Source organism: Castor canadensis, chromosome 14, assembly GCF_047511655.1.
Source record: "Castor canadensis chromosome 14, mCasCan1.hap1v2, whole genome shotgun sequence".
Taxonomy (NCBI): domain Eukaryota; kingdom Metazoa; phylum Chordata; class Mammalia; order Rodentia; family Castoridae; genus Castor; species Castor canadensis.
The window spans coordinates 109,662,148-109,674,622 of NC_133399.1; the positions used below are offsets into that span (position 1 = coordinate 109,662,148).

The 12,475-nt window shown below is 36.8% G+C and overlaps 1 protein-coding gene across 1 annotated transcript; it reads right to left on the reverse strand.

The window, feature by feature from the left end:
- Positions 1–9,783: 9,783 nt before the first annotated feature.
- On the reverse strand, positions 9,784–11,984 carry LOC109674449 (beta-defensin 12-like). Its single transcript, XM_020151403.2, has 3 exons — positions 11,780–11,984; positions 11,409–11,450; positions 9,784–9,957 (listed from the first exon to the last, which is right to left on the reverse strand). The coding sequence occupies exons 1-3, from the start codon at positions 11,847–11,849 to the stop codon at positions 9,833–9,835; spliced, it is 237 nt and encodes a 78-aa protein (XP_020006992.1). The 5' UTR covers positions 11,850–11,984; the 3' UTR covers positions 9,784–9,832.
- Positions 11,985–12,475: the final 491 nt, after the last annotated feature.

Genomic DNA, 12,475 nt, shown 5'->3' on the forward strand with positions numbered 1-12,475 from the left:
CAACAGTGAACTTCATCTTCCTTCCAAGTTTCTAAGACTGCCATGACTTTAGGTCAAAGGGTCAAGATAAAGAGAGAATATTAGAATGGGTTGATCATATTAAAGACAATATATGAATGTGGGAAATACCACAGTGAAAACCTTTTAAATAATGAACATGGATGTAAAAATGAAGGACAGGGATATAAAACAGATCTGTTTGTGGATAGATACAAGTGTGAGAGTGGCTGGGGAAATGAAGTGCTTACCAATTTTTTTCATTTATTCATATATGTATACAATGTTTGGGCCATTACTGCCCCCTACCTCCTGCCCCCTCTCTCTCCCTCACCACTCTCTCCCTCTCCCCCTTACTCCCTTGCTTCGAGGCAGAAATAGTTCTGCCCTTATCTCTAATTTTGTTGAAGACAGAGTATAAACAATAATAAGAAAGACAAAAGATTTTTGCTAGTTGAGATAAGGATAGCTATACAGGCAGATTCCTAGCATTGCTTCCATGTACAAATGTGTTACATTCTAAGTTGATTCTTCTCCAACTGACCTTTTCTTTAGTTCCTGATCCCCTTCTCCTATTGGCCTCTGTCGCTTTAAAGTTTCTGCATTAGTTCCTCTGCATTGAGGACATCAAATACTATCATGTTTTTTGGGTTTCTTATCTATCCCCATACCTCCCTTGTGTGCTCTCGCCTTATCATGTGACCAAAGTCCAACCACATTGCTGCATTTGCCCTAGATCTAAAGTCTGCATATGAGGGAGAACATACGATTTTTGGTCTTCTGAGCCTGGATAATCTCGCTCAGGATGATGTTCTCCAGTTACTTGCGAATGATAAGATTTCATTCTTCTTCATGGTTAAGTAGAATTCCATTGTGTATAAATACCACATTTTCTTACCCACTACATTCATCAGTAGTGGGGCATCTTGGCTGTTTCCATAACTTGGCTATTGTGAATAGCACTGCAATAAACATGGGTGTGCAGGTGCCTCTGGAGTAACCTGTGTCACATTCCTTTGGGTATATCCCCAGGAGTGGGATTGCTGGATTTTTAAGGGTGCTTACCAACTTTTATGCAAGTAATCACTGTTGCAATATTTTTAAAATGTCAGTGTATATATCATGCTTTAGTAAAATTAGCCACCCCTGTTATTTATTCTTTCTCTTCCATGTTTCCCTACTATTCAACAGCTTATGGTGCATTACATTATATTATATTCATATATAGATGGGTTGTTTCAATATTTTTCATTCTCCAACATTTTCTTTCCCTCTCTTATCTCCTGCAATCCCCTCAGCTAGACCACTAATACAATCTTGTTCTCTGTGTCTCTCTATATAAATATATATTTATGTATATATATACATTTATTATATCATAGTATATTCATACATGATCATATATGTATTAATGCATACATTTTACTTGCAGGTCTAGCTTCCACATGTGAGGGAAAATATCCTTGGCCATAAAGGAGATTCAAATCCAAACAACATTGAAATTCCACCTCACCCAGAGAGAATGGCTGTCTTCAATAACACAAACAACAACAAATGCTAGTGAGGATGGGGAAAGAAGAAAACCTTTACTCTGTTTTTGGTAATGTAAATAACTGCAACTGATATGGAAAACTTTTGAGGTTCCTCAAAAAACTAAAAATAGAACTACAATATGTTCCAGCAATACCACTCTTAGATTCAAAGGAACGTGGTGCAGGATACAATAGAGCCACCCGCACACCCATGTTTTGTAGCACTGTCCACAATGGCCAAGCTTTGGAAACAGCCTGGATGCCCACAACTGATGTATGGAATAAGAAAATGTGGTATATATACACAATGGAGATTTATTTAGCCATAAAGAAGAATGAAATTATGTTGTTTGCAGGTAAATAGATAGAACAGGAGAGCATCATCTTAAGCAAAATAATCCATGCTCAAACACTCAGAGTTACATTTTTTTGTGGTTTTGTTTTTCAATTTTGAATCTTTTGTTTGGTTTAAAATTTTTTGCTTTTCTTGTCTACAATATATGTTTTACTAAATTTTCAGTGGTAAATTTCTTTAAATTCTTTGAAATTGCAAACAACAAGAAGCTATATAATTTTCTCATTAGATGAATGGATACAATGTAATTGGATTAAATTTTAATATGCTGGGTGAAAATGAGCAAACAGTACACATAAATGTTTGTTTTATTTAGAGAGATACACATTCCTTAATTAGATTTTTTCATTTTTCATTTATCTATCTTAAAAGTTTTGGTTTTTTTCTCTATTTTGCTTTTTAATTAGAAACATGTATTATGTATGTGCAAATTTCTTCAAATGTTTAGAAATGGTATACAAGTCAAAAAGCATTCCTTCCAAGAGAAGATTACATTCAATGTAATCAGAGTAAATTTGAATTGACTAGTTGCAGATTTATTGAACTGATGCACAAAAGTTTGCTTTTTAGAAAAATTTATGCACATGATACTATGAGAATTCTCCTAAATCTTGAAGGTCGATGTGTACTTCTTAAAATGCTTGCAAATTGTAAACAGCAAGTTAGGATGTTTTGCTTGCAGACATGATAACATCCAATGTCTTTGTATTAAATTAATTGGAGTAGGTGACAAGAGCAGTCATGTGACACTGGGTGGAACAGGATAAAAGTGCTTTGGGAAGCAACTTTCCTCACTGCCCTTAACTCCAGATCCTGGAAACTTCAGGGATCTTTCTCCAGCATCCACATCTCTGAGAATCTCCTGACAGACAAGAGGAAGACAGCTGAACTACTAGTAGGATCCCTTTACCAATTTAGTGTTCAGATTATTGCTCAGAAAATTGTCCAATGGGAGAAATATGGAGAGCTGGATTTTTAGTGCTTGGGAAAAGATTATTTTATTTTAGTCAGGCATGTTGGTACCTACTTGTGGTTCGAGAATTTGGGAGAGTGTGGCAGTAGGATGTTGAGGTTCAGGTCAGCCTGAGCTAGGTAGGGACTTCAAGTCAATCTGATACGCATAGTGAGACATTGTCTCAAAAAATGAGGATATGTAACTCAGTGGAAAAGTGATTGCCTAGTATAGACCAGTCTTGGGTTTCACCAAAGCACTGCAAGTAAAGACAGAAGAGAAGAGAGGAGAGGAGAGGAGAGAAGAGGAGAGAAGAGGAGAGGAGAGAAGAGGAGAGCAGAGGAGAGGAGAGAAGAGGAGAGGAGAGGAGAGGAGAGGAGAGGAGAGAAGAGGGGAAGAGAGGGGAGGAGAAGAGGGGTGGAGAGGGGGTAAGAGAGGAGAAGAGAGGGGAAGAAAGGGGAGGAAAAGAGAGGGGAGGAGAGGAGAGGAGAGTAAGGGAGATTTTTGTTGTTGTTTTATTGGGGTTTCATGTTTGTCAGACAAGTGCTCTACTGCTCTACTGTTTTAAAGAGGGTCTCACATTTTTCCCTGGCTGGCCTGAACCTTGATCTTCTAATTTATCTTCCCACTGTAGCTGGGATCACAGGCATACGCCTTCTTTCCCAGATTTTTCTTTTTTCTTTTTTATTTATTTAGTTTTTTCTTTTATTATTCATATGTGCATACAAGGCTTGGGTCATTTCTCCCCCCTGCCCCCACCCCCTCCCTTACCACCCACTCCGCCCCCTCCCTCTCCCCCCACCCCCTCAATACCCAGCATAAACTATTTTGCCCTTATTTCTAATTTTGTTGTAGAGAGAGTATAAGCAATAACAGGAAGGGACAAGGGTTTTTGCTGGTTGAGATAAGAATAGCTATACAGGGCATTGACTCACATTGATTTCCTGTGTGTGGGTGTTACCTTCTAGGTTAATTCTTTTTGATCTAACCTTTTCTCTAGTTCCAGATTTTTCTTTTGAGACCATATTTCTCAAAGTTATTGCCTGGGCTGACCATGAAGCATGATCCTCCCCATCTTAGTCTCCCATGTGGCTAGGATTATGGCCATGAGCCACCACTGCCTGGCTGATTATTTCATTTTGAGCAGTATTTCCTTGCACAGAGTCTCATAAAGGAAATCATTCTAAGTGCTAATAAACAGTGGATGTTCAAGTTTCAAGGAAACATTCCCCAATACTCTGATTTCCATGGGAAGGTGGATGAGCAGTGGAACTTAGTAATTTTTCCATGGGCATTGAAACCCTAATTAATTCATCTGTTTAAAAAATACTATTTTGTGCTTAAAGAAAACCAAAATTAGCACTTGAGTAAGACTGAGCTTATATATATATTTTGAGGCCAGCACTGAATTGAACACAAGACTGTGCACCATCCCTAAATACAATATTGAAGTATGATTTGAAGATCTGTTCTTATATGGACACTTGAGAGCTTCCTGGGATTTTGTAGTTCATAAGCAGTGAATAGCCATTTAACACTCTTTGTTCCTCAGGAAGGAGGGCCAGCAGAGGAAGGTTCTACTCCAGAAATTTCCCAGGAGTCCCCAATAGAGGCAGCAGCAAAATCAAAAGGAAGTGACAGAATCCAGTGACTATCTGAGGATGAGTCTCCTGCTGTGACCCTATTCCTTTTCTCTTTGCCTTTTATCTGTTCTGTTGACTTCCACTTCCCTTGTATTTGAATAATAGGATTCCCATTTGTGCATTTTCCAAGTGCCACACTTCCATTTTCCTTGCATTTTCATAATTCATTCCGTGTTTTCTGTAATGTTCCAGTGCGGGCATATTGAAGTAATCTATTCAGATGCCTCCAAATGTAGAAAACTTCATGTAAAAAATATTCAACATTGCAGAAAAACTTTGATGTTTTTGAAAACAACTCATGAACCATCACCAGCTGGGAAAACAACATTGTTCAGTAAAGCTCTCAAGAAGTGTGTAAGAAAGAGACCACAAGGGAGCTTTAGATTCTGAGGAGCGTCAGAATCCACTGTGCAGATAACTCTCTTGGCCTTGTATGATGCTGCTATTTAATGACTTGTAAGCATGTATTTAAAATTAGTTTCAATGCTAAGCAAAATTCTTTCAAAATGGCATATTGTACCTAAATTTTCACTCTCAACAGGGCAAGTCCTTCTTAAAACCACTTCTTTGAAACTATAGTTTTATACAGAGTAAGAGATCTTTGGAAGTACTACAGCTTATTAAAAACTCAAACTCCAGCCATCATACAGATCTTCTGTTGTCACACTATGATAATCTTGTCACCTTGTGATAAGCACTGCTAGATACTGACTTCCTATTTGCCTCTCACTGGAATCACCTGAATTTGTGCTCAAAATCTGAATGTTAAATGTAGGTTATTTAAACCTATCTGACATTATACCACATTCTTGCTAAAAAAAATTCTTACATCTCCATCCTACCACTGTCAACTTTTGCTCTTAATTACTGAGCTATGGGGGAGCTATGCAGAATAGTGTCACCATGCCTGTGTCTACAAGGATTTCCCTATTTTCCTCTACCAGTTTGAAATCTTATATTAAGATTTTTTATCCATTTGGAACTGACTTTTGTATAGCATGAGAGATAGGGCTCTACTTTCAGTCTTTGACAAGTGATGTCCAGCTTTCCAACTGTTGAACAGACTGTCTTTCCCCTACATATATCTTTGGCACCTGTGTCAATGATAGCTGTAGCTGTGTGGTCTTATTTCTGAATTTTTAAATTCTATTTCATTGATTTATATGTCCATTTCTTTGTACAAATTTCAAGCTGTTTTTGTGACTATGAATGTGCCACTCTTTTTGCTCAGGATTGTTTTTGGTATTTGAGGTCTTTTGTGTTTTCAAATGAGTTTTAGGATTCATTTTTCTGTTTACATGAAAAAAGACACTGCAATTTTCATGGATTTGCATCAAATGTATAGATTGCTTTCAGTAGCATAGCCTGAGAACCTTGTCAATGAGATTGTTTTCTAATTCCATTCTCTGTCTGTTCATTATTGACATATAGAAAATCTACTTATTTTTATGTTAATTTTGTATTCTGGTATCATAAAGTGTTTATCAAATCTTAAGAGTTTTTTGATAGAATCTTTACATTCTTTTAGGTATAATATCAAATTGTTTGCAAATAAGGATGATTTGACCTTTTCTTTTACTATTTTTGTATCTTTCTGTTGTCACACTTTCAGGCTAGGAATTCCAACAGTATATTGAATACAAATGGGGAGAGCAGACATTCTTGCCTTGTTCTTTACTTTAGAGAAATGGTTTCAGTTTTCCCCTATTTAGGATGATGCTGGCCATAGGTTTTTGGTGTATAACTTTTATTATTTCTAAGGTATTTTCCTTGTATTCCTAATTTTGTTTGAGCTTTTATCATGAAAGACAACTGAATTTATCAAAGGCTTTTTCTGCATATATTGAGATGATCATGTGACTTTTGTCTTTTATACTACTTATGTGCTCTGTTTCATTTATTGATTTGGATATGTTGAACCATCTTTGCATTACAGGACTGAAACCAGCTGAATCATGATGTATAATGTTTTTAATGTGTTGTTAAATTTGGTTTACAAGAACTTTATTGAGAATTTCTACATTATGTTCATAGAGAAAATTGGTCTGTAATGTTCTTTTTGTTGTCCTTATCTAGTTTTGGTGTCAGAGAAATACTGGTTTCATAGTGTGAGTTTGATAGTGTTCCTTACCTTTCTATTTTATGGAATAGTTTGAGGAGCACTGGTATTAGTTCTGTTTAAAATATATAGTAGAATTCAGCAGTGAATCCTTCCAGTCCTGGGTTTTTTTATGGATTTTATTAATTCACTCAATTTCACTGATTCTTATTGATCTGTTTAGGTAGTTTTGAGCATCTTGGCTCATTTTTGTTAGTTCCTGTGTGTCCAGAAACTTACCTACCTATTAAAATATTGGCTTTTCTAGTCTATTAGAAAATAAGTTTTCAAAGTATTTCCTAAGGATCCTCTGGATTTCACAGTATTTATTGTAATATTTACTTTTTCATTTCTAATTCTATTAATTTGGGTCTTCTCCCTTTTTCTTTTAGTTAGCTTGGCTAAGGGTTGGTCAATATTGTTTATCTTTTCAAAGAATCAAGTATTTGGTTGATTTTTTTATATTGCTCTCTGTCTCCATTAATTTTTACATGATCTTTTTTACTTCTTTCCAACTATGCATTTGTATTTTGATTATTCTTGCCTTTCTAAGAGCTTGAGGTGCATTGTCAGGATATTTATTTGAAATCTCTCTGATTTTTTAATGAAAGCACTAATAGCTATAAACTTGTATCTTAGAACTGCTTTTGCTATGTCCCAAAGATTCCAGTAAGTTGTGTTTTCATTTTCATTTGATTTAGGAATTTTTTATCTCTCCTTTTATTTCTTTAATGAAGCACTGATCATCTAAAAGTAGACTGTATAGTTCTCATGTGTTTGATGATTTTCTATACGTTCTCTTTGATTTCTCGTTCAATTCTCACTATATACAGGATAATATTTCATTTTTCTTTTATTTTTAGAACTTGCTTTATGTCATAAAATATGATCTATTTTGTGTAAAATTCAGTCATTGCAGTTTATTCTCCTGCAGTCTCTGGCCCTCAACATTCTTTTTTTAAATTTCTTTTACTCATATGTACATATAATGATTGGGTCATTTCTCCCTCCTACCTCTGTCCCTTCCCTTTCCTCCTCATTCCCAGGCAGAAACTGTTCTGCCCTTATCTCTAACTTTGTTGAAGAGAGAGTATAAACAATAATAAGGAGGACAAAGAGTTTTTGCTAGTTGAGATAAGGATAGCTATACAGGGAGATTCCTCGCATTGCTTTCATGTGCATATGTGTTACATTCTAAGTTGATTCTTCTCAAACTGAACTTTTCTCTAGTTCCTGATCCCCTTCTTCTATTGGCCTCTATCACTTTAAAGTTTCTGCATTAGTTTCTTTGCATTGAGGACATCAAATACTGTCATGTTTTTTGGGTTTCTTACCTATCCTCATACCTCCCTTGTGTGCTCTTGCCTTATCATGTGAGCAAAGTCCAATCCCCTTGCTGTATTTGCCCTTGGTCTAAAGTCCACATATGAGGGAAAACATACAATTATTGGTCTTCTGAGCCTGACTAACCTCCCTCAGGATGATGTTCTCCAGTTCTATCCATTTACTTGTGAATGATTTCATTTTTCTTCATGGTTGAGTAGAATTCCATTGTGTATAAATACCACATTTTCTTAATCCATTCATCAGTAGAGGGGCATCTTGGCTGTTTCCATAGCTTGGCTATTGTGAATAGTGCTGCAATAAACATGGGTGTGCAGGTGCCTCTGGAGTAACCTGTGTCACAGTCTTTTGGGTATATCCCCAGGAGTAGGATTGCTGGGTCATATGGCAGATCTATGTTTAGATTTTTAAGAAGTCTCCAAATTTTTTCCAGAGTGCTTGTACTAGTTTATATTCCCACCAGCAGTGTAAGAGGGTTCCTTTTTCCCCACATCCTCTCCAACACATGTTGTTGGTGGTGTTTTTAATGACTGGTCCTCAACATTCTGTCTGTGTTTACTCAAGTATCTCCTCTGAGCCTTAGAGTGACAAGGATTCTCTCTGTGTGCAGCCTGGGTTTGATGTTCCATGGTTGGATAAGGTTCTGGACTAGGGGAAATGCCTGGAGTGAGTAAGGGCAAGTTCTGTAGAATAGCAGAAATTCCCAAGGCAGGTTGGTCTGGGAGTGAGGCAGCTGTGTTCCACTGCAGGGTTTCTGTCACAGCTAGTGGATGCTTCTCTTTTGAAGAGGAGGGATTTGAGTGAGCCAGGAACATGGAATGGCAGGGCTGTACCTGTGGTAGTAATGCCAGGTGAAAGCTGACACAAAAGCAGGGGCCTTCAGATGGGAGAAAGAGGCTCTGTGGAGAAATACCCTGAGTTCTCCTTTTCTTCCACCTACTGTTTTCCTACCAGACACTTGTATTGACTGCAACTGACCAGAAATCAGGAAGCCTGGGGAATGCAGTATGCAGAGAATAGTGCCAAAGTGATAGAACAAAGCAGGGAAAGGATAAGGAATGAATCTGAGCACAAAAAAGACAAATGATGTTAAAGTTAAATGATCAAGTTTGAGAACTATGACAAGGTTTTTACCTTTATTTTATAGAGCTACAAATTTTATTTCATAAGACAAGATTTTTACAATCATTTGTTCATATTATATGCTGTGCATTTTAAATTAGTCTCTAATCATTTTCTTTCAAAGGCCGGAAGAGAAATGCAAAATAGGTGCCATAGGCATTAATTGAGTAGGTGGGATTTGTTTTAAAAACATACCAGTAAGTACTAGAATCAATGAATCACAATATATTACCATACCAAGAAGTGAAATGGTAAAAAGAATTTCTTGTGTTCTGTGGTGTTGTGACTACATTAACATAGATGTGTATGTCACTTCCATTATCTCTTAATTCTAGGAGAGATAGTTCATATAGATATACACACACAACATGACAGTAGTAGGCACATCATTTTCACACACCTCTAGTTCAGAATGAATAACAATTTCCTGGGTCTTGCTTGATTTCTTCAAGTACAAATAAGGAGAATAAAAATCTACCTCATAGGCAATATTGAGCTTAAGAGAAAATATGAAAAAGAATTCATAAATTATAGCATACTCTATAAGTATGTAATAGTAACTAATTAGGTTAGTAGCCATTAGGCATTCACTCATGTCTTGAGTTTTAAAAGATCACATTAAAAATAAATCTAAGCAAAGAAACAAAAAAGGGACAAAACAAAATAAGAATGATCTTGAAACTCACTCACTGTGTGACTTGATTAAACCACAGAGCTTTTTTTTTTTGACCTTCCTTTAATATCCACCCAGTCCTGCTTCTAAATCCAGAAGAGTGCTAATCTGCTATATCATACCCTCTGCCGGCAACAGAAAAAGTTCAGCTTGCAGTATCCATCAACCTTCTCTTCCTCCATGCACACCTTCCTGCATTTACCCCGACCAAGTCTGCATGTCTCACACACAGCAAATTCACCTGTACCAAGAAAGATGGTTTGGCTGGCACTCTGTGGAAGGAGAGCATGTCAAAGACACCAAAACAGAGAGAGCATGTATGTATGAGGACAGAATATTTTCAAGGAATGGCTGAGATTCTTTGAAGAGCTCCTGCTCTTTGTGATATGAAGTATGGAGAGTTATAAGCAAGAGGCAGTCACAAGCTCTGCTCTCAGGTGTTTACAATCTTGCATGGGCCAAAAGTAAGTATCAGGCAGACAAATTAAATATGTACTACAGAACTATAAAAATACCTACAAGATACAAATAAAATTTTGCTAAAAAACAGGAGGAATATCTTCTGGAAAGATTCTGGAAGAGGCGGTTAAGAATTTTATGCTCAATTCTTGTTTGGGCCAATCAATGGTCAGGTGTCCTCAGTAGATTGCTTATCTCAGCTAGCTCATTCCTCCAATGGACATCCTAGAGATACTTCTCTACCTTTTCTAATTTTTTAGTTGTCAAATTAAATAACATATGTGATAATATTTGGATTAAATAACAGCATATGTGCACAGTTCTTAACATAGTGCTGGCCCATACTCTTCACTCTGTTACGAGCACTTTTAGTATCTCTTACTCTGAAATACATGTAAACTCTGCTTGGTGTTGTCTATAGTTACCCAAGAATATTTCTTTCAATTCTGTTTACAATATGATGCCTTGGAAGGTAAAATAGGTCCTGTCTGGGGAGGGTTAACAGAGACAGTAAAGGAGGGCAAATATGGTTAATGTGCTTTGTATACTTGTATGAAAATTGAACAGTGAAATCATTGAAATTTTCCTCGGAGAGGGGATGGGGAAGAGAGAGATGGATTGAGGGGATGAACATAATTAATATATATTATAAACACATATATAAATGTCACAATGAAACCCCTATGTACAACTAACACATGCTAATGAAAATGTAAAAATAAATAAATAATTTTTTAAAAAATCAAAAATATGTTGTCTTCCTGTATAGGAGGACCACAAAAAGTAAGCTATATGGCTATTCATTGTGAGTGGCTCTTCTATAATGACCATGTTTTCTCTGACTCATCTTTGCTCTACTTGATCCTCCTTAAACCAGCATCAAGCAGGTGTGACAGAATTTACTAGGTTTGGATGGACAAGCATGGTCTCAAGCAGTGCTAATCAGCAAGTATGAGGTTGAAACATGCACCATGATCTAATGGGAAAGTCAATGGGTCCAAATTTCTATGGCAAAAATTATGTTCCAGTTACAAAGATACTTCCCTGTAAATGGTAAAATCCAAAAACGATTTTGTCAAGAAGAGGAAGAGAAGATAGAGTTAGCAAGCTGGAGCCCAAGCAATTCTGTTTTCACCACTGTGTTCCTTTCTTGACCCCATCAGCCAGAGATAGCTAACTAGGCCAGAGTGCCCAAGAAAGAAGAAAAATTTGTATTTGAGAAATTTAACTCACCTCCTGGAAATGACTGGGAATACTCAAGTCCTGCCTTACAACCTAAATTTAAAGCAAAATACCTTTTAGAAAAGAATACCAACACAAGAAAAGTCATTATATAAAAGAGTAATCCCACATGTGACATGGTACATAAGGGACTACAGATGACAGTGGCTCCTGGCAACCAGTAAGAAAAATTTACAAAGGAAAGGGAAAAAGGAAGCACCAAGTGCAGTTGTGGGCTCTTAAAAATGTCACTGCAGGTCCAAGAACTTCTCATAAGAAGCTCTGTGGTGAAGGGACCTTTACTCTCAATTTTAGGGTGGGACATAGACGAGTCATGAAACATCACTATCTGCCCCATTAGTATCCCATCCATTTTCATTTACCTGAAGGCAGTTGAGCCAAAATGAAGAACAAAGCAAAGACAAAATAAAATATCTTCTTGCATGTGGCCATCGTTTAGGGGAGACTCTTCAAAACAGGGGTACAGAACTTCTTTGAGAGGACAAGAAGCTAGTTTATATTTGAAAGTAGTGGTGTATGCTCTTGGTCAGTGAAGAGAATCGGTAAAGCACAATTGCATGCTCTATTTCCCAGGATCAAGAGCTGCTATAACTGAAAATAACCTTGGCAGCCATAAAGCGTTACATTTTGGGGTGTCTCACTGTCTGATCAGTTTATGGGATGAATACCTGGCAAGAAATTGGAGAACAAAGGGTCATGTACAGTTCTTCCCTAGTAATACAGATTGAGGAGATAGTTACTGTCCTCATCTCTTCCAGCTTCAGTTTCTTGGGGAAAAATAAGGACTACCACACATGTTCTGCCATCTGTCCAATTTTTTTATGAGGATCTAGTATAATTCTAATGCAAAGTGTTTTTAACATATAGAATGATGACAGAAGCCTGGTGAGACACTGTAAGAGCTCAACAAATGTGTATGCTTACTCTCCTCACTTTTATTTTTATTGTCTATAAATATTTCAGGGGAAAGGGAGGAGTAACAAATATTTTGTCAAATTTACTCTGAATTCTTGCATGTGTAAGATATGTCACAGACCAAAGTCATAATTAAAACATTC